Source organism: Thermothielavioides terrestris, chromosome 3 (genome assembly GCF_000226115.1).
Source record: "Thermothielavioides terrestris NRRL 8126 chromosome 3, complete sequence".
NCBI classification, from domain to species: domain Eukaryota; kingdom Fungi; phylum Ascomycota; class Sordariomycetes; order Sordariales; family Chaetomiaceae; genus Thermothielavioides; species Thermothielavioides terrestris.
Genome location: NC_016459.1, coordinates 101,434 through 123,087, shown reverse-complemented (window position 1 = coordinate 123,087; position 21,654 = coordinate 101,434). Strand labels below are relative to the sequence as shown.

At 52.7% G+C, this 21,654-nt stretch overlaps 3 protein-coding genes across 3 annotated transcripts; 2 read left to right on the top strand and 1 right to left on the bottom strand.

The window, feature by feature from the left end:
* Window positions 1–972: 972 nt before the first annotated feature.
* Window positions 973–1,988, bottom strand: THITE_125661 (uncharacterized protein; the record flags this gene model as incomplete). The annotated part of the gene is made up of 3 exons (XM_003653716.1): window positions 973–1,350; window positions 1,430–1,861; window positions 1,947–1,988. The coding sequence occupies 3 exons, from the start codon at window positions 1,986–1,988 to the stop codon at window positions 973–975; spliced, it is 852 nt and encodes a 283-aa protein (XP_003653764.1).
* Window positions 1,989–2,231: 243 nt separating this feature from the next.
* THITE_132390 (polyketide synthase) lies at window positions 2,232–9,916 on the top strand (the record flags this gene model as incomplete). The annotated part of the gene is made up of 6 exons (XM_003653715.1): window positions 2,232–2,936; window positions 3,037–8,165; window positions 8,247–9,362; window positions 9,464–9,519; window positions 9,636–9,863; window positions 9,901–9,916. The coding sequence occupies exons 1-6, from the start codon at window positions 2,657–2,659 to the stop codon at window positions 9,914–9,916; spliced, it is 6,825 nt and encodes a 2,274-aa protein (XP_003653763.1). The 5' UTR covers window positions 2,232–2,656.
* A 130-nt stretch (window positions 9,917–10,046) lies between these two features.
* Window positions 10,047–12,599, top strand: THITE_2116314 (uncharacterized protein). The gene is made up of 2 exons (XM_003653714.1): window positions 10,047–10,529; window positions 10,601–12,599. The coding sequence occupies exons 1-2, from the start codon at window positions 10,391–10,393 to the stop codon at window positions 12,439–12,441; spliced, it is 1,980 nt and encodes a 659-aa protein (XP_003653762.1). The 5' UTR covers window positions 10,047–10,390; the 3' UTR covers window positions 12,442–12,599.
* The last annotated feature ends 9,055 nt before the right edge of the window (window positions 12,600–21,654 follow it).

Genomic DNA, 21,654 nt, shown 5'->3' with positions numbered 1-21,654 from the left:
TTTTCCCTCCCTTACGGATGTTTTTCGCCTTGCCGGGTCCTTGTGAAGATCTCGAACAGGAACTAAAAGTTCCTCTTTGGAAAGCACCCCGCTTTCGCTTTAGCCTGGCCTCGGCATCGACATCATTTCTTGCCAAACAAAGCACCAGGAAGCTCCACCTTTTACATGGAAGACGGACAGCTACCAAACATCTTCCCTGCGTTGCCCACGGTCCCGGTGAGTGCGCCAGGATGATGCGCCAAGGACGCTACTGAGGACGCAATCCACACCCTATTACGCATTACGAAGGGGTACTATTCCGTGATCACGGCTGGAGCAGCCCATTGCTCGGCCCGGTCGGCGAGCTGTAATGACCGGCACGTCAGGATACACTACGAAATAACTGCTGTATTTTGTAATCTCACTTCCCACTCCCTCTGCACTCGAACCATCAATTCGACAGCGACCTTCACCATGAGCACAGTTATATGCACACTAACTACTCGGCCTTTCGAGAACACTCTCACAGTAACGTAAAGCTGTGAGGATTAACGACGCGCTACTGGTCTGGAAAAACGCGGAGCGCAAGAAACGTTCCCTGAGGGTTTGCCTCGAGCCGCGCACGTGCAGTGTCATCACTACACAGTACAGACATGCAGCTTCATAACTACAGACATGCTGCCTCATATATATAATACTTTCCTTCTCAATCGAGTCACGGATGACTTTGAAGCGCTGATGCCGCTGCTGCCAGTATGCAACTTGGGAACACGCTCGAAACAACAGTACCTATTTCAACACGCCTTTGCGCTGATCCACCAAGAAAGTCAGAACTGCAGATCAAGCGCATTCTTTCTTCCATTCGGCGGGGTAAGTAGGCTGGAAAAAGGAGAAAAGAAGAAGAAGAAGAAGAAGAAAAGGAGGAGGAGGAGAAGGAGGAGGAGCGAATAAAAGGGAAGAGCAGCGAGACAGAGACCCACGACATGCGACCTCTTAGTCCTCGAGCTGCGGAAACAGGCCCGCAGGGCCGTCTCCGTCCGTCAGCGAGCCCGCGTTGGAGGATGTCTCCACTCCTCGACCATTCTCCTCCTCAACCTTGCGGATCATGTCTTCGAGAATGTCAGATATGAGGCGGATATTCTCGGCATCGCGGGGCACGATGTGGCCCAAGCCGTGGTCGAAGAGCTCCGATTTGGACGGGTCGCAGACGTTGAACAAGGCCACCGCGCTGGTCAAGAAGGCGTCGTCGCAACCCCAGATGTGTAAAGTCGGGATGTCGATGGCAGTTCCCACCTCGTCGGCCAGCAGGCAGATGACACTACCGTCGTCTAGCTGCTTGAACGGGGGAGATCCGGAGATGAAGACGGCGAACTGCGAGGTTCGTTGAGTACAACGTCAGCGAACCGGCCCTTCACTTCTAACCTTGCAGGCGTGCTCTGGTTTTCTTTACCTTGATGCGCCGCGGCCTCCCGGTCCTCTCAGCCCGCATCGCCTCCTCCACCACCAAGCTGGCCCCGATCAGGGCGCCTTCTGAGTAGCCGAGGATGGCGTCGACATCCGGGTTCTCGTCGATCGTGTTGAACACGTCGTCGACCGCCTCGGTCAGGACCTCCTTTTGCCACGACTCATCCGTACTCAGGTTCTGGAACATGCGCATCGCGTCCTCGGCGTCGAGACCGCGGGGCATCTGGATGATGCGTCGCAGGTGGTCGAAGACGTCGCCGTGGCGCGTGTCGATGAAGCGGTAGCACGGGCGGGCACCGAAGTAATTCTCCCAGCCCTTGGGCGGTTCGACCTCGTGCCTCCCCTGGGTGTAAACGAAGGATGCGAGCCCCCGCCGTTCGATTTCCTGGGCCAGCGGGCCCAGCTGCACCCGGAAGTTCTTGGACGCCGTGGAGTCAGCCAGCCAGTCACGCGGAAAACACGAGCCAGTAGTGACACGGCACTGTTCCAGAAAGTAGACCTGCCTTGGCACTTCCGAACGCACCGGGAAGACACAGAAATTGCATGGTGCTATTAGTATCCCAGTGCTAATTTCTACCTGTTTTCCCTATCCGGCAAAGCGCCCGCCGCCTGTGTGCCAACAATTATTATATAAGGGGGAGGACCGTCGCCAGAGCTTTTATTCACACTTCACATGCTTCGGCAGGCATACATAGCCACGAGGGGCATGACGACCTTTTGTGCTGGACGGGGGTAGAGCGGTCGGCACCTAGGCGTTGACGAGGATCAACGTCATGATGCTTTCGGGTCAGGCACGATCACAATCTCTGCGGTATTGTTCTTCACAAGCCCGCCTCCCCGTAATGGGCTAGTCATCAGCTACGTCGGCGGCTAGTTAGCGTTGGCGAACCGCCGTTCGGAGTGGAGGTTAAATACATGCCAGGCGTCCGAACCCGAGTGAGTTTCACGGACGAGCTTTAGGGTGTTTCACATCCCGGGTCAAGACGCGAATGCCATGTCAGTATAACACATGATGGCGCAGGGGGCGAGTGCTGGCGCATGTGGGCCACGGCGCGATATAAGCACAGCCCAGGCGGTTTTTCCTCTTCCGGCTTCCGTTTTCACCCTACTAGACTTGCTCATGGAAGCAACGGCGTTGCTTCGACGTGTCTGCGGGCACGAACCACATTTGTAAACTCGCTCGTTCCTCCAAAACTGCCCGAAGCAACCCGCCATGGGTTCGCACAAGCGTAGGCTCGCCGCCATCATCGGCATCGGCAGCCGCTTGCCGGGCGACATCTCGACACTCAGTGATTTGTATCAGATGTTGTCACGCAAGCGGACCGGCTGGTCGGAGGTCCCCGCGGATCGTTTCAACGCGGGCGCCTACCACCACCCTAATCCCGACAGGAAAGGTTGCTTCAACTCACAGGGAGGCTACTTCATCAGCGGCGACGTGTCCGAGTTCGACGCCGGCTTCTTCGACATCACCAAGAAGGAAGTCGAGTCCATGGGTGAGTGACCAGACGGAGCATCAAGAGCATCGAGCGTATCCGAGTGTGTGACATCAGTGCAATCAGAGGACTGACCCGGGCCTCCCCGCCCCGAATACAGACCCAGCCATGCGGCTATTGCTGGAGTGCGTCTACGAAGCCCTGGAGAACGGCGGCGTGCCGAAGGAGTCCATCTCCGGGAAGAAGGTGGGCGTCTTCGTCGGAGCCAACTACTCCGAGCACCGGACCAGCAACCTGCGCGACCTCGACCACATCCCCACCTTCGACGCGACGGGCAACCAGGGCGCCTTCCTGGCCGGCCGCGTGTCCTACTACTTCAACTTGCGAGGTCCCGCCGTCGCCGTCGACACGGCCTGCTCGTCGAGCCTGCATGCCCTGCACCTCGCGGTCCAGAGCATCCACGCTGGCGAGTCGGACCTGGCCATCGTGGCCGCCTCGCACCTGCTCACGGACCCCGACATCTGGGTCTCCATGGGTAAGCTCCACCTCTTTTCCGACGCCGGAAAGACATACGCTTTTGACCACCGCGCCAAGTCGGGCTACGCCAGGGGCGAGGGCGCTGCGTGCCTCATCCTCAAGCCCCTCGCGAGCGCCGAGGCGGATAATGACTACATTTACGCCGTAATCACGCACACAGGGCTCAGCCACAACGGCCGTACCGTCGGTATCGCCGCCCCGAGCCCGGAAGAGCAGGAGCGGCTGCTCCGCAAGGTCTTCGCCGAGGCCAGGATCGACCCGCGCGAGATCGGCTTCTTCGAGGCCCACGGGACGGGCACCAAGAAGGGCGATCCCATCGAGGCAAGGGCCATTTACCGAGCCGTCAGCCACCTGTTCGACCCCGAGGACCCGCTCCACATCGGATCGGTCAAGCCGAACGTCGGCCACCTCGAGTGCGCCAGCGGCCTCGTGTCGGTCATCAAGGCCGCCTTGATCCTGTCGTACCGGTTCATCCTGCCCAACGCCGACTTTGAGCGCGCCAACGAGAGCATTCCGCTCAGCCAGTGGAACATGAAGGTGGCGACCGCCCAGCGGCCGTGGCCGCCCAAACGCAAGTACGTGTGCGTCAACAACTTCGGCTTCAGCGGGTCCAACTCGATGGCCGTGCTCAGCGCCGCCCCCAAGCCGAAAGGGTACGAGGTATCCGAGAAGAGCCGCGAGAGCCCCCTGAGGCTCTACGTCCTCTCCGCCGCCGACGAGACGGCCCTGCGGAACACCATCAGCAGGCTCAGCGTCTGGATCGAGCGGCACGCCGAGCTGTATCAGTCGACGCTGCCCAAGAACTTGGCCTACACGCTGTGCCAGCGCCGGTCGCACCTCCCGTGGAGGGTGGCCGTCGTGGCTGACATGTGCGGCGGCGTCGCCGCCGCCCTGAACAGCCGCGACACGACCATGGCACGCGCCCCGAGCGACCCGCCCCGCCTCGCCTTCGTCTACACCGGACAGGGAGCCCAGTGGTGGGCCATGGGCCGCGAGCTGCTGCGCACCCACCCCGTGTTCCTCGATTCCATCCTGCGAGCCGACGAAGCGCTGTGGCCCATCGCCGACTTCTCCATCTACACTGAGCTCACCCGGGACCGTGAGGAGTCCCGGGTCGGACTGGCCCACATCAGCCAGCCCCTCTGCACGGCCGTGCAGCTGGCCTTGACAGACCTGCTCCATTCATTCGGCATCCAGCCGATTGCCGTCACGGGTCATTCCAGCGGCGAGATCGCGGCGGCCTACGCGGCCGGTGCCCTGGGGTTCAAGGCGGCCATCTCTGCAGCCTTCTACAGAGGCAGGATGATCACCGAGCTGAAGGCGCGGCACCCCACTCTCCGGGGTTCCATGATGGCCGTCGGGGCCGGTGCCAGCGACTTGGCGCCGGTGCTCGCAACGGTGACGGACGCCTGCGTCGTCGTGGCTTGTGAGAATTCGCCGTCCTCGTGCACACTCTCCGGCGACGAAGCCGCCCTCGACCGTGTGGCGGTGATCATGCAGCAGAGGGGCATCTTCTACCGCAAGCTCTTCGTCGACGTGGCTTACCACTCCCCGCATATCCAACTGATCGCCGAATCGTATCTCCGCCGCGTCGGCCACATCCACCCCCTCATCGAAAGGGGGGCCGCCCCCGTCCAGTTCTTCTCCTCGCTGTACGGCCGCAGGGTCGCCTTCAAGGAGCTCGGCGCACGGTACTGGGTCGACAATCTCACGCAGGCGGTCCGCTTCTCGACGGCACTCCAGGGCCTCTGCATCGAGCACAAGCCCGACATTCTCATCGAGGTCGGGCCCCACGCCGCGCTCCAGGGCCCCATCAAGCAGATCCTGCAAGCGATGGGCATCGCCGGGAAGACCACGTACCTGCCGACCTTGATCCGCGACCAGGACGCGACACGCACCTGTCTCGAGACGGCCGGCCAGCTGTTCGTGCGCGGACACCCGCTCAACTTTTACGAGGTCAACCACCATCACGAGGAGAACGAATCGCCTCAGCTGATCCCGTCGCCGTACACGTACCCCTGGACGCGGCAGAAGTACTGGTACGAGTCGCGCGTCAGCCGCCTGCACCGGCTCAAGCCGTTCGCGCGCCACGACCTGCTGGGCACCATGGCCGACTGGTCCAGCGACCTGGAGCCGACATGGCGGAACGTCTTCACCACGGCCGACCTGCCCTGGCTCAGGTGGTGCCGGGTGCAGTCGCGCATGGTGTTCCCCGCCGGCGGCTTCGTCTCGATGGTCATCGAGGCCGCGACGCAGATGGCAGCCCTGAAGGGGACGCACGCCGCCCAGTTCGACATCTGGAACCTGAAGATCGCCGAGAATCTCTTCGTCGACGACGATCGCGAGTACGAGCTCGTGTTGACCACGCGCTCCTCCAGCTGGCCAAACACGGACGGCAGCTACGACTTCCACATTTCCTCCCACGAATGCAGCCGCGGGTGGATGAGCCACTGCACCGGCACTCTGGTGGCCGCGCCCCGTCGCACGCCGTGCGCCAAGGCTGCGGTCGCCCGGGCGGCGCAAGCAACGAGCGCGAGGGCCCGCCGACGCATGCTCTTTCGCTCGGCGGCCATGCGCGCCCACAAGATCTACGTCAGTCCCGGTGACTGGCGCGGACCCCACGCCGTGCCTTTCCGCGCGACCCTGGCGGGCGTCTACCAGCGCCTCGTTGCAGCGGGCATGGTCTACCCATTTTCGTTCCAGTCGTTCGTCGCCGTCGAGGTGGATGAGAGTGAAGCGAGCGGCCAGCTCCTCGTCCAAGACGGGGCCCCGGAGATGCCGATGAGCCACGAGGCTCGGTACGAGCTCCGTCCGTCCGTGGTAGAAGCCATGTTCCAGCTTCCCGTGTTCAGCTACCAGCTGGATGCCTGGGGCAAGACGACGGTGCCCTACCTTCCCTCCTTCATCCGCCACATGACCGTACACTCGTCGTTGGCCAAGGCTTTTCGCGCGGGCGAGTCGGCTGCGGCGCGCGCCACGCCGGAGCCGGAACCCGGCAGCTTCATGGTCGAGCTCTGGAAGGCCACAGACACCACCGACCCGGCCGCCATTTGCATGTCCGGTCTGAAATTCGCGGCGCTCGAGCCGAGCCGCCCGGAGATCCCCATGCCGCGCGAGCTGTGCTACAAGGCCAGCTGGAGCTACCTCGTGGACTGCATCCCCGACGGTACCGCGGAGCTGTGCCACAACCCCAGCCGCAGGATCGTGCTCGTCGTCCGGGACATGCTTCAGGCCAAAGACCCGCTCGTCGTGGCACTCTCAAGCCTACTCAAGAGCAAGACCGGTGTGGCACCAAAGGTCCGCCATCTCGGGGAGATCCTGGTCTGGTCCCCTTTTTTCTTCATCGTCCTCTCCGAAGTCTGGACGCCCGTGCTGGCCTCCATGGGCGAGGAAATATTCTACCGCGTCAAGGCCCTGCTGTCACAGGCTCCCGGCCTTCTGTGGGTGACGAAAGGCGCCACGCGATTCCCGACATGCCCCAAGGCCAGCCTGGCCAGCGGCCTGCTGCGCACCGTGCGCTCGGAGCGGTGCATCGTCGCGGCCACGCTGGACTTGGATCCGGACTCGTGGCTCGACGCGGCCGCGCAGGCGGCCTTGATCTGGGAAGCCTTCGCCACGTCGGTGCTGTCGGAGGGCCCAGGCCCCACCGAGATGGAGTTCGCCGAGGCCGACGGCACCCTCACCGTGCCGAGAATCGTGCCCGACAAGCAGGCTAACGTCGAAGTCCAGCGCAATCTGGGCGAGTCGGCACCGTACTGGCAGAACTTCCATCAGCCCGGGCGCCCGCTCAGCCTCGCGCCCCAGCGCGGCGGCAGCGGCTCGTCCGGCGGCAACGAGGAAGTCTACTTCGAGGACGCCCCGAAGACGCCGCTGGGGGAGGACGAAGTGGAGATCGCCGTGACCGCGTGCACGCTCTCGGCGGAAGACGTCGCAGCCGGAAACACCGGGCGCGTGACGCGCGGTTGCTGCGGAAGGGTCACGCGAGTCGGCCGCTCCGCCATCATGTATTGGCCAGGGGACCGGGTCCTCGCCCTCGTTGAGGGTCGCTTTAGTTCGCGCGTCCGCGCGAAACTCGGAAACTTTATATGCTTGCCCCGCTGGATCACCAGGGAGCAAGCAGCAAGCATCCCGGACGCCGTGATACCCGCGATTTACGCCCTCGAGCACTTGATAGACATCCATCCAAAGGAGCGCGTGCTGATTGATATGTCCGGACCCATCGGACTCGCGGCGATCCAGGTGACGAGAGCGCGAGGCGCCATCCCGTTGGTGCTGATCCGAAACAAGGAGCAGGCCAGAGCGGCGCAACGCGCCGGCGTGCCAGACCACCGGATCTTGGACGCGCGCAGCGCGTACCTCCGGAAGCATGTGCACGCGGCCACGCGTGGCAGGGGCGCAGACGCCGCGCTGGTTCTGGCCGGCCCAAACACGGCAGTGGCTGTCAAGTGTCTGGCTGACTTTGGGCGGCTCGTCGAGATCCGGCGGGGTTCGCACCCGCGCACGCGCGTGGAGCTCGGCAGCGTCAATGCCGCCTTCGCCTCGGTGGATATGTACGACTTGGCGACGCAGCAGCCCGAGAGCATGCAGCGGACGCTGATGGCAACCATCGAGAACATGAGATTCGGCCTCCTCGACCCGCTGCCCGCCAAGAAGGTCGTGCCGGTGTCGAAGCTGGCACGCGGCCTTCGGCTGGTCCGCAAAGGTGCTGTGGAGCCGGTGGTGGTCCGCGTTGATGGCAGGGGACGGGTGAAGGTAGGTCCCTCTCTCCACGGAAGTCCTCACTGAACTGATCGAGAAGAAACGCACAAGGCTAATGCTCTGAACAAAAAAAAGGCAGTGCACCGCCGACCGAAGTCGGTGTTCCGGAGTGATGCGACCCACATCGTCGTCGGCGGGACAGGCGGTCTCGGCAGATCGGTAGCCAAGTACATGATGGAGAACGGCGCCCGCCACATCGTGCTGGTGTCAAGAAGCGGCCTTCACAGCGGAGTGGTGGAAGCACTCAAGCCCGAGACGGAACGTTACCGGGCCATGTTAACAGTGATGAAGTGTGATGTGGCCGACATGCGCCAGGTCACCGAGTTTGTCGAGGACTGCCGACGCCATCTTCCTCCAATTTGCGGCGTGGTACATGCTGCGATGGTGCTTCGGGACACACTGCTCGACAACTTGACGTACGATGACTACCGGCGGGTCATCCGGCCCAAGGTGGACGGAGCGTGGAACATGCACATGGCACTTGAGGCGAGATATGTGCCGCTGGAGTACTTCGTCGTCTTCTCCTCGACGGCCGGGATCATCGGCAGCCGCGGCCAAGGAGCGTACGCAGCGGCCAACGCATTCCTCGACGCGCTGATCCAGCACCGCGTGCGCATCGGGCTCCCGGGCGCCGCGCTCGATCTGACGGCAGTGACCAACGCCGGCTACCTGGCGGAGAACAAGGGGCGGCAGGAGAGCGTGTTCCGCAATTTTGGCCACGAGACGATCAGCGAGAGGGAGGTGCTCGCGCTGCTGTCGGCGGCGGTCCGGGGGGTCGGCGGCCCGCAGTACCTCACCGGCCTGAAGCTGCGGCCGGCGTGCGACGGAGACTGGCCCTACTACGCCGCCCACGACCGGCGGTTCGACATGCTCAAGGCGGCAAGCCTTGCCCAGGCCAAGGACGGGAGCGAGGCGTTCAACGCGCCCATGCCGACTGGGCAAGCGTTCCAGGAGGCGGGTTCGGAGGAGGAGGCCACCAGCGTGGCGGCTCAGGGTCTCATCAAGAAGCTGTCGGACGTGCTGTCCATCTCGCCCGACGATCTGGACGTGGCGAGGGACATCACGGCGTTCGGCCTAGACTCGCTAACGGCTATTGAGATCCGCAATTGGGTGTCCAAGGAGTACCGCGTCACCCTAGAGATTATGCAACTGTTGTCGAGCGGCACCCTCATGGACCTCGCAGCGAGCATTGTAAAGAACGGGTGGAAGAAGAAGAATTGATTTAGTTGCCAGCCGGAATTACCTTATGCATATAGCACATGGGACTGTACCTGGTATTTTAGGTACCTTAGATTGGGCCGCTGGTCGGCTGGCCAGTCGCGCTAGGAGGTAACTTTGGTGGCGGTAGGTAAGGTAAAGCTCAGGTCGAGGAGCGGTGGTGTCGGTGCAAAGGTAAGCCACCAACCCCTGCTTGGCACTCCACTCAGGGCTACCGCAGTAACGTACACAGGTTACCTTACCGAGAGCAGCCATCAAACAGAACGAGACCCTCTGCAAGGTGGGCCCGGGTGGCCGACCGCTGGCGACTGCGGGGCTGGGCCCCGCGAACTTCATTTTCGTCCTGTTCCTTACCCACGGCACCTACCTAAGGTACCAGGGCACTGCGCTGGAAAGTCGAGAGAGATCCTGGGACCGGGAGCAGGCAAGCCGAGACATGTTGCTGGCCTACATGCATGCCATGCATGCAGCTGCGTGAGTGAGTACGGAATACACTTTACCCCCGACGCAGCCCAAGAGCGGCTTAAAATAAGAAAGTCACCGGGCGGCACAGCCTCCGGGGCGCTGACGACGAACCTTGCTCGCTGGCGGAGGCGACGTCACTGACAGCTGGCGCTTGGCGCATGATTGTGGCTCATCGGCGCCAACTGGAGACAGAGCGCCGGGCAAAATTTGGCTTGAGATGGAGCGGAGAGACATCGGACCGGCCCTGATAGGTTCGTTGGGCCCAGGCAAGTGGCGCTTCGCGGTTGGTGTGGCGCTGCCGGGTTTCGCGCTCTTCTCAACGATTTAATTGGGCATACACTCAGACTCATCGCGATCTCAGCTCTTCGCCGAGCTCCCCATCCTGTTGATTACCTACTTACTCCCCGGCGTGCTTTGCACCCACAACCGCTGATCACAACCGATCGTGCGCCGCCGTTCCGCAGCAGCCGGGGTGCCTTGTCGGGGCTCTAAATCACACCAAGCCAAGACCGCTTGCGGCCCATCCAGCAAGGAAAATGGCGGCCAGGCCGCGCCTGGAGGCGAGGTCGCTGTCGACCGTCAACTATCTCGCCGCAAACCCTCCGCAGTACCCTTACCATCCGGAGCTGCGGGAGTCGCTTACGCTGTACATCTCGCGGGTGCCGGGTACACAAGGTGCGTTCCCAAGCCCCGGGCCCGGGATTCCGGTTGGTGGTTAACATGGCTGATGCCCGGCCGCTGCTCAGACATCATCTTGTCCACGTTCCGGCCACACAAAAAGAATGTGACCGGAGAGGACATCACGAACTCGCTGTACTACGTCCATCTTGACTCACCCGAAGATGAGCTTCTGGCGGCCGCTCAGCGGGCTGATGCTGTCGCTCCGGTCCGCACTAGCGTGGAGAGCGCAAGGAGTGTGATCCCGCGAAAGCCGTTGCCAGCATCTGGGCAAGCCGCAAAACTAAACCCCCAAAGCCGTACACCGGCAGATGCGGCAGCCCCATCGGCGCCTCCACCAATGCTTCACGAGCCTTCTCCGCAGGCCCCAGCATCCGAGAGTAAAACGCAGTCGGCTAGCGAAACCGTGGAAGGCTATAGGGAAAATCCCATGTTCCGGAAGCGGCGATCCGGCGTCCCGTCCGACAGCCCCGCCCCGCCGGCTCAGCCCGTATCCTCCGCGGGGATGATCCAGCGAAAGGCGCTGGGATCCAACTTGCCAAGCTCACAGGATCGGGCCTACATGGCCACGCCGCCAATGCCACCAAACTCAACAGCACAGGGTCGCCCGGCGACCCCAACACAACCCCCAACACCAGCACAATACCCTACCGGGCAGGTTGCGTCTCTAGCGTCACCCGTTTCGCCGATGAACCTGGGCCGGACGCCGTCGCCTGGGAAGCCGGGACGGCGGCCGGCCTCGGTATCCTTCTCGCTCACGCTCATCCGACGCGACCCCTCGTCGGGAACGCAGTGCAACGTTGGCAAGGTCTCTGGGTTCCAGACCAACGTGCCAACGCCCGATAACGCCGACCCAGACCTCGATCCCGACAACATGGGGGGTTTGGCGACACATGCGCAGAGCATCGACATCCGCCTCGAGACCTCGGGCTACGCCAAGTACCGGGACATGCCCAGCCGGGCGGATGTGGAGGGATACCGCCCTGCCCCAGGGTCCTCGTTTGCGCAGCAAGGCCCTCACGGCGCCGTGGGAGACGCCACGCAGGTTGGCAAGCCTGCGGCGACGCTCAAACCTGCATGGCACCCGGCAGAGGAGGGGTTCTCGCGGCAAGTCGTCATGTCGTACGGCCAGAGCTGGAAATCGAACCTCAAAAGGGCCCTGCAGCGCAAAGACCGTCCCGGCAGTCCCACGCATGACGGGCGCACGGCGGCCGAGGACCTACTTTCTGCCCGGCCCTTCCATACGCGCCAGGGCAGCACCTCGACCATCGGCTCCGTCGACTCGGCCGACGGGAGGCATTCGCCCACGCTCATCACACACCCGGGCCCGGGTCTGAAGCCGAAGGGCTACGTGTTCCTGAGCCCGTGGAACGGGCGGTGCGAGTTCCGGACCAGCACCAACGGGCGCAGCCTCAAGTGCCGCCACATCCTCGACCCGACGTCCGCCGCGAGGCTCGACCCGCGCGAGGTGGCGCAGAGCATCCGGGACGCGCAGGCGATGGGCCGGTCGCGCGGCGACGAACTCACGTCGGCCCTGGTGGGGGCCAAACCCGTCAGCGAGCTGCGCTTCAACCTGCCGAGCAGCGGCGCATCACGGGCCGAGGGCGGCGGCAGACACCGCGATGCCAACCATCTCTCGGCCAAGTTTAGCAAGCTGCTGCATCACAGGTCGCGAAGCAGCAGCAGCGACAGCGACGAGGATTTCGACGACGAGGAGGGCGGCGGCGACCACGGCGTCGATGCGCCGATGGATTTGAGCCTGGGCAGGGAGCACGCTGGAGGCGGGAGCCGAGGGAGGAGAGTGAAGTTGGGGAAGCTCATCATCCACGACGAGGGCCTGAAGATGCTGGATCTGGTCGTCGCCGCAAACGTGGGCGTGTGGTGGACCACATGGGGGCGGATGCTCTGAGGTGTCGTCCTGTCCTGTTGTTCGATCGCCCAGGGAACACGGAAACAATTTTAGGCAGACATAGGGAGACACTTCCTTGGCTGAGACCGTGGTTACACTGTGCAAATGGTGACATTGCACCTCCGTACTCACCTTGCTGGAGGTTATAGAGGTCCCGCCAAGACTAATTTCGGCCAATTGTCGGCAATGTTTTTACAACGTTTTTACGCAACCCCGATCGCCAAGGCGTTTGCTCTATCGCCAAGGGTTAGTTCGCCGGGGGTATAGGGGGCGGCGCCAGCCCCCCGCTGGTTAGGGTTCGGGTTAATGGTTAGGATCTGGGTTAAGGTTAGGGTGCGGGTTATCCTCCTTTTCTTTTTTTTCAATTTGGTTGAGGTTTAGTGAAGTTGTTGCTACGAGTCTTCGCGATTGTGCATTGTCGATGTTGCTCTAAGTCGTCGTAGCCCTGCTTACCCTATAGCGATTGTAAATATTTGTAAGCGGCAACCTCCGAAATTAGTCTTGGCGGGACCTCTATAACTACGACCCTCACCTTCTCCTTGAAAAATTTTTTCTTAGCACCCACTGTTAGTGTCAACGCCTAGCACTATAGCTTACGCCTTAACGCGCCCTATCAAACCTACTAACTTCGATTAGGCCGCTAGCTACTGTCGTATTGATGGTATAGCTAGTAGCATTCCTACAACGCCGCCTAGGGCGATATTATAGCTAGATAACATTGTATCGAACGCTATAGGCACCTGCCTTACAGACCCTCCTATAGCCACCAACCTATAGTACACTAAGCGGTATAAAAACGTCGTTTTTACACCTCTACCTGCCCTAGATCTAGCGAAGGGCGCTACTACGAAAATAGAGTCCAATAGAATGGCCAAAGCCACCTTTGGCCAGTACCTCTATAAGGCGAAGTAGAAGCTACAACGTTAGAGGAAGGTAGTCGAGGCCATTGCTAATAGGCTCGATAGTATAGTAGCCTCCTTCTAGAGGCCCTACTAGGAAACGCTATACTAAGAGTACTAGGAGGTCGTTAATAACGTCTTACACTTTATTAGTACCTACATTTTTATTATAACCAATATAGTTGTAGCTCTCTACTAGCTCGATAGCATTTAGAAAGACTTAGATCCTAAAGTACAATTCCTTAGGGCTGCCTAGTGAACCTAGCTAGTACCTATACCCTCGACCTCCTTAGCGCCTATAGGCGAAGCTTCCTAGGCTATAATAGCCTTGTGTACCTACTTCTATACTACTAAGTCAGTGGGCAATAACTAGCTTATAAGCCTTTAGCCTACTTTAAAGAACTCTATAGCGACTATAACGACTATAAAGGCTAACGCTAGAGCCTAGCCTAAGAAAGAAGACGTTAGGGTCTTTATAGCCCTTAATTATAATAAGATAGGATATACTACTAAGGCCCTCTATTAGAAGGCTTTCGTTATATATATAGAGATTATATAAGCTTTATAGCTCGCTACCTAGTAAATCCTAGACTATACCTAGACTAACTCTAGATACGCTATCTATATAGTAGACGTCGCTACCTACGATACGCTCTTCGAACCTGCTAACGCTACTAAGATCCTCTATATCTATAGAGGCACCTCTATTAGCCGCCTAGAGAAGTAGTATCGGTACGCTATTAAGGAAGTGCTATAGACCTTCTATACTACGTAGGGTATAGTCAACACTATAGAAATTATTAAAGAGGAAGTAATAGTATAGACGGGGGTAGCCCTATATAATATCACGCCCTCCTAGTAGAGCCTAGACCTATACTTAGGCTATAGGACCTTTATTGTCTTATTCCTCTAGCTAGTATAGCTATTCTGCCTATTTAGTATAAGCGAGATAGTGTACCTAGTTAATAAAAAGCCAATCCTTTAGATATATAACCCTAGCTACTAGGGTTACTACTCTACTACCAAGTGTAGGCGAGTGCTACTAATATAGGGCAGGAGGAACGGGGGGGTTATATGACCTATGTGTCTATGTATATAGATTAGATAAGGGTGCCCTGCATCCTATGTTGTAGACTTTGCAACGCTAGGCCCATTTGGGTAGGCAGTATACGTATATATGTTCTGCCCTATAGATATATATTTCTTAGCGTACTACCGCTTAGATCTTCGATCTACTACTATTATCAATCTATATCTTGTTATTCTATATATCTATAGCACTTCTCTGTATTAAGTAGTAGCTACGACTTTAAGATCATTGACCTAATTATTCTTTTTGTCATCAATCGACTAGCCTATACAACGGCTTTACTGATAGTAGTAGCTAGTTGAACCCCCGCTTTCTTCGTATAGCGACTTGACGAGGTCGACAGTGTTGAAGGCACCCAATCTACTTCGAACAACGGTTTAGTTAAAGAGCCTCGATCGTATAGCGGTTCTACCGATAGCGATTACGATCTTTAGCTATCGATCGATCAGTCTACGTAGTAGCGATCCTAGTCGTCGACAGCAGTGGCCGATTAACTATATAATTCTTCTTATATAGTAGCGACGGCCAATAGCGATTGGAACGCCCTCTCTAGCCCAACAACGAACCTTTTATTAGGCCTTCGTCAATTATTAATATATCAATGATATGCCTATTCGACCCAACTTCTACAGTTTAAACTAAGGCGATAGTTAAGATAGCTAATCACGGCTATAACACTCGTTTTTACGCCTCCTCGCTAGCTAAGCAACTCTCTAAATACGACGCTACTATATCTAAGAAGATCGAGGAGACGTTATATACCCTATATAAGAGCTTTATTCCTCTAGCTTTAGAGCCGCCTACTCCCTAGGAGTAAACTTATTGTAATATTGCTGCTAGCTAAGAGGATGATCTCGACGATATATAGTTGGGCGACGAGCTATCCTTCGAAGATACCTAGAGCGATCTCGAGGAAGCGAAAGATATTCTAAACCTCCTAGAGTATATTAAGGTCGGTACTAATTGGCCTTTCGTTAAGTAGCTTAGCTAGACCGTTAGCGTATACACTATTCTTCTTAAAGACACTGTTAAAACTGTTAATAAGCTCTAAGGCAATGTCGCCAATATTAGATAAGCGCTTAAGACGTTGACGACCTATTGCTAGCGTCTAGAAGGCTTGTCTAAGGCTATCAACTGCCTCTAGGCTACCGCTATCGACAATGTAGAAGCTATGCAATAGGCTTAGTATCGAGAGGAGCTTTTCATCTAATATATATATAATACCAACAATTAGTTGAGTAAGATTGACTACGCTATTGCTCGGTTGGCTAGCAAGAACTTATTAGCTAATTCTGCTTTGGCTAAGGAGCCTCCGCTAGCTACTTCTATATCGACTATAGGGTTGTAGATATATACCCCCTCGACCTAGAGCCGCTGTTCGGTTATAATAGCAGCCTCTCTGTTTAAGAGCCTCTATACGCCTCTCCTAGTGTAGTATATATAACCTCGTTTATAAACCGCCTTTCCTATCCCTCTAGAAGGTGTTGATATCAATATAGCCTATAACCTAGCTATAGATATACTACTAGTACGTTAAGCTTATATTATATACCCTAACAATTTGTACTTAGGTGGCTAGCGCTAGGCTATATCGCCTTATAGCGACCTATACTAGGCTAAGTCGCCTTAGGTCGACCCCCGCTAAGGCGAGCTACCTTGGGATAGCTAACGCTAGGCTACGTCGCTTCTTAGATAGCCCTCCGACGCTAGTAGCTATAATCCGAACAACCTAAGCGACCTAGACGACAGCGACGGTAGGCGCCGTCTAAACAACCGTCTGAACAACCGCCTACTATTCCTACCTCCTCCGAATTGTGGTTACTAAGAGCATTCCTACGATACCGCCGGTACTAGAGGTAGCTAATCTATCTCTACCTTTAAGATTAAGTGTAATAATATCAGCACTTTCAATCCTAGCTACAAGGACTTTAACGATATAAGCATCGTTATAGATAGTAAGAACGTAATTTTTACCGATATCTATTGCTTTATCTAACGTTTATCAACTTTTCTAGAGGATCCCGATATTAGCTACGACGTAGCCTAGTAAATCCTATACCTCTTACCTATAGTTCTCGCTAGCTAAGCCCTCCTCTAGTAGAATAGTGAAGTCACTGTTTAGGAGCGTTCGTAGTAGCGCTAAGCTAGTCTAAATACAGTCTTTGATCAATTAGTAGAGCGTTTTACAATAGATCGCTAAGTGGCTATTAATAAATTTAACCAAGGATGGTTAACTATTAAGTATATTGTAGAGAACTTTAATACTCTAATAAACTTCTTCTAGAGGAAGTTGCATTTTATATATATAGTAGGCTAGATTAATTATAATAATTTAAACTAGTATAATGCTATAAACACTATTTATAATCGTCTAGACTCAACTATTATATCTTTTCTTCTATAGCCTAAGACGAAGTATACTCTAGCACGCTATATATAAAAGATTGTAGAAGTGTAGCCTATACTTATTACTATAGTTTACAACAAGTTCCTAGAGTTGAAAAAGTCTTCGCTTGTTAACAAGTCTACTACTTTTGGTAATACTAAGTTTGATAAGAAGCTCTCTAGACGTGCTAATCGCTATAGCGACAACCGTTGGAACTACAACTATAACTATAACGATGACTGCTATAACCGAGATTACAATTAAGATAGTAAACGCCGCCTAGATAACTGTGATTCTAAGCGTGACGATCGAGCCTAAGACTGTATATACCTTATCGACGACGCTGATTCGAAGACGTTATCCGATTTAGAAGCTAATAACGAAGCTAAGGCCGATCGCGAATTATCCGTTTCTATAACGTGCTAGCCTTATAGCGTCTGCAGATAAGCGTACAATGTTCTATTCAACTACCTTAAGGAAGGAAAAAGGAGAAGTATAGGCTGTGGTCCTTGCGTATAGAGTTTTTTAGGGGCTCGCGAAGTAGGTTCGGACTGACGTTATTCTAGGCGCGAGGCGGGCCCGCTATAGGTCCGTCCTAGGGCTACTATAGATCCTAGGCGTAGCCCTATATACCTAGCCTAGGTATAGCCTAGTCTATAATATACCCCCCCCCCCGCCCCGTTGGGCGGCTAAATTGGAGTATATATAACGCTATATCGAACGTAGCTCGGGTCCGGTATAGCGCTAGCTGTGATAGACGCTAGCACCTGCTACTCGGTCGTATAGCGCTTGCCTCGTTATTAGGGTAGCCTAGCGTAGTTGCCTACTAAGGCCTTGCCGCTTATAGTTGTTCTATTGCCTAGACTTGAGTTATTTATTTATATCGCCTTGGCAAGTCGCTAATTGGCCTTTCCCCGCTTCGTATATATTTGTATATCGCAACTACGTTGTACTAGGCGTGCTTACTAATTATATATAACCTAGCCCCCTCTTATACTATTAAAACCCCCTTCTCCCCTATAAACTTTGTACCCTACATTTTCTTCTCGCTTCTACTATATACCTTTATCCCTCCTTTGTATTTCTATTCTCTATCCTCTCTATATATTGGCTCTTTCTACTTCGTCTCTATCTTATACCTATTTCTTAACTTTCTTATATATAGCAACGCCTATATTGCTCTCGCTATTTTCGTTGTATCTTTGTTCTACGCCCTATTAGCAATATTCGTCGTTTTTTTATATAACTATTCTATATCTACGACGCTACTACCTCAACTTCGATATAAACCTAATAAGAACCTACTATATACTTAGTTCGTTCTTATAACTCTTTCTCCTTATATATATTTAGCTTCCTACTATTTCCTTTATATATATATCCTATATATATCCTATCTGTTCGCTTTAACCTATATAGTAGCTTTCTATTCTTTTTACAATAGTAATACGTTCTTAGAACTTATTTACTTCGTTCTTATCTATACCCTCTAGAATATCGGCTATAGTCGCTTTGCTTAGTAATAATAGAGAGGGACGCCGTCCTAGAGGAGACGACAACTAGGACTATAATATATATTATCCTTTATTAGGTCTACTTTGGCCCTAGGCTAGAAGTTGACAATATCTTAGATAGAACTATAACAATTGTAATAACTCCTTTTACTACGCTATTAATAGCTATATTGTCGAAGGCGACTTAGATAACGAGGATAACGCCCTTTTTAAAGAGGAAAGGGACGTCTACCTAAACTACGTTAAGCAGCTTATATATAGTAACTTCGTTAAATATATCCAAAGACGTAGAGAGAGCTATATAGAGTATACTAAGTTGTACACTAAGTGCTATTAGGATTTAATACTCTAGGCGACTAACTCCTCTCTATACACTAGCTTAAAACGCTTAATCAAATTCTATATTGACAATAAAGCTATTATAGAGCCTACTTATAAGAAAACTGAAACCAAGCTAGTCCGCTATACTATCTTAAAGACGCTATTTATCGCCTTTATATATAGCTTCTATAGTACAATTGGTATAGCCCTTATATACTAATCCCTAATATACTTCGCCTTTGCCTTTAACGCGCCTCTAGTCATCTCCTCTACGCCTTCGACCTTAAGCTAGCGAAGAGCCCTAGTTCTATACTAAGTTCCTTAGGACAATCTCGCTATATAGTACTATAGTCGCTTTATCGAGTATATAGCGTAATATCTCAATTCCTCCTAATGGGAGAACTAGCGTATTACAAAGGCTATCTATACTATAGTACAATCTTAAGCAACTGTCCTTAAGACGAATTTATACTTTATAGAGTATATTATTATACTTACCTCCCCTTCGCCTATCTATACCCTTTAGGGGTCCTGCCCCCGCTACTTACCCTATATATATACATCCCCTTATAACCTATACTATAGGCGACGCCTATCCTTCTCTATAGAGGATGTTTTATACGCTTATTAAATGTGTATACCGCCCTTGCCCTATACCCCTTATACACCTATTCCGCCTCTACATATACCCGCCTCGCCTATATACCTATTTAAGGATAAGGAGGAGGATCTACTAGATATAGGACCTATTATAGAGCTAGAGTAGATAGCGCCGCTTATATATTTTGTTTTCTTTTTATATATAGCTATATTCTATTTAGTTTTAGGAGAATAACTAGACTTAGATATATTATAGTTTCCCTATACTTAGGTAGTTATATTTATCTAAGTTGTTAGTCTTTATAGGGTAGTTTATATATAAATATAACATTTCCCTTTCCTCCTCTAGTTCAATACTAGCCTATTATTGTACTATATATCTCCCTATTCTCGTTTAAACTCGTTAAGCGTAGTAGTATCTAAGAAGTTCTCTAAAGGCTCCTATATTGGTTTATTATAATCTATCTACTTAATATATACGTCGTAGTTGTTCCCTTTCCCCCTTGTGTTCTAAGCTTTAAAGATCGCCTCTACCCTATAATCTTACTAGGGAATATCCTCCTCTGATATAACTTATATAGGGTCTAGTTGCTTATTTATAACTTTCTATAAAGGGAGTAGATCGAAGGCTATTTACTTGACTAGGTTAATATAAAAGGTTGGATATAGGCTATTTAGTATATTAAGCATTATTATTAGGGAGGTAGGCACTACAACTACCTTGTACTTAGCATTTAGCTAGTTGAGCTTCTTACTAGGGTAGTTCGTCTTTATATTATATAGAGAGAGCTATACCTTATCCCTAACCTAGAACTGCTTAGCTAAGCAACGAGAGCGGTTTATATTCGTTTATTACCGCTATTACGTATATACAATAGCTACTTAGGTCTACTCTATTCTCTTCTTTAGATAGTGAAGGAACCTAGTAGTATAGCCTTCTAGAAAGGCTATAGGCACTATTAGAATTATAATAAGTTATATAGGACTTATATCGAACTTATAGAAAAGGTAGTTCGAACTTACTCCGGTTATAGACAAGTCCCTATTATTAAACGTAAATTAGTAAGCTAAGAGATATTTAGGCTAGTTGTACTATATAAAAGAAACGAAGATCTAGAGGATTGCCTATACCTCTTAATTGACTTGCTTTATCCCTTTATCCGTCTAAGGATAGTAAGACGTCGATAGAAGCTGCTCTACCTCTATCGCCTTATATAGTACGATCTAGAACCTATTTAGCTAGTCCAACCTATAGTCGGTTATAATTTAAGTTAAGAACCTATAGAAGCGCTACTATATATTATAGAACCGAAAGGCGTACTTTTCTACTCCTATTAAATATATTGCTTCGAGCTATATATATTTAGAAAAGTAGTTGGTAATCACTATAAAGTAGCTAGGTACCCCCTTATCCCTTATAGGGAGGTCGGTTATAAAGTTAATAGAGATCTACTTCTAGAAGTAATTAAAGATAGGTAGAGGTTGTAAAAGCCTTTGATATAGCTATCGAAAGATCTTGCTCTAATAGCACTAATTATAGTTCTTAACGAACTACTTTATATTAGATAATATAAGGTCCTAGTAGTAATCTCTCTAAAGTATTTTAAATAGCTTATTATACCCTAGGTATCCTAATATAGCTAAGTTATAGATCTACTAGATAATTATAGTAGTTAAAGGCTCCTATATAAGGAGCTAGAGACGGCTATAGAACTAGAGTACACCTTATATATTAAAGGAGTAGTCTACAATCTAGGTCTATACTATATTTGCCTCCTTTAGAAACTTCTAGGCTCCGTTGTAAACGGCTTAGAGCTAGTAAATATAATACTCGTCTTCGATAATACCCTTATCCTATAAAGTAGTAAGCTACTTATTCTTAAAGAGTGTCTCTCTTATAGGTAACCTAGCCTCCTCCTATACACTAGTCTAGTACACTTTGATCAAAGGGAGTAGCTAGACGATATACTAGCTATCTTTAGGCTTGTCCTATTTATATTAAGAGAGTATATTAGGGCACAAGGCCTAGGATCCTAGCTAGTACTTTAGCTCAAAGTTAAATAGGGAGAGCGTCTTGGCCTATTAGGCCTGTCGTTCACTAATTAGATATAGCTAAGTAAAGTACTTAAGGTTCTTATAGTTGATTAAAATAGTAAAGGGGGCTACTATACTCTAGAGCTCTACTAACTAAGCTTTAAAGTAAAAGATAATAGCTAGTAGCTTCTTATTGTAGATAGTATAGTTACGTTTAGTAGAGCTTAGCTTTATAAAATAGTAGGCTATAAGGTAGAGAACCTTATCCTCTCTCTACTAGGATAAACACCTACTAAGCGCTATATTGGAACAGTCTACTTTTATAACTATCTCTCTCTTAGGGTCCTACTAAGCAAGGATTAGCTTTAA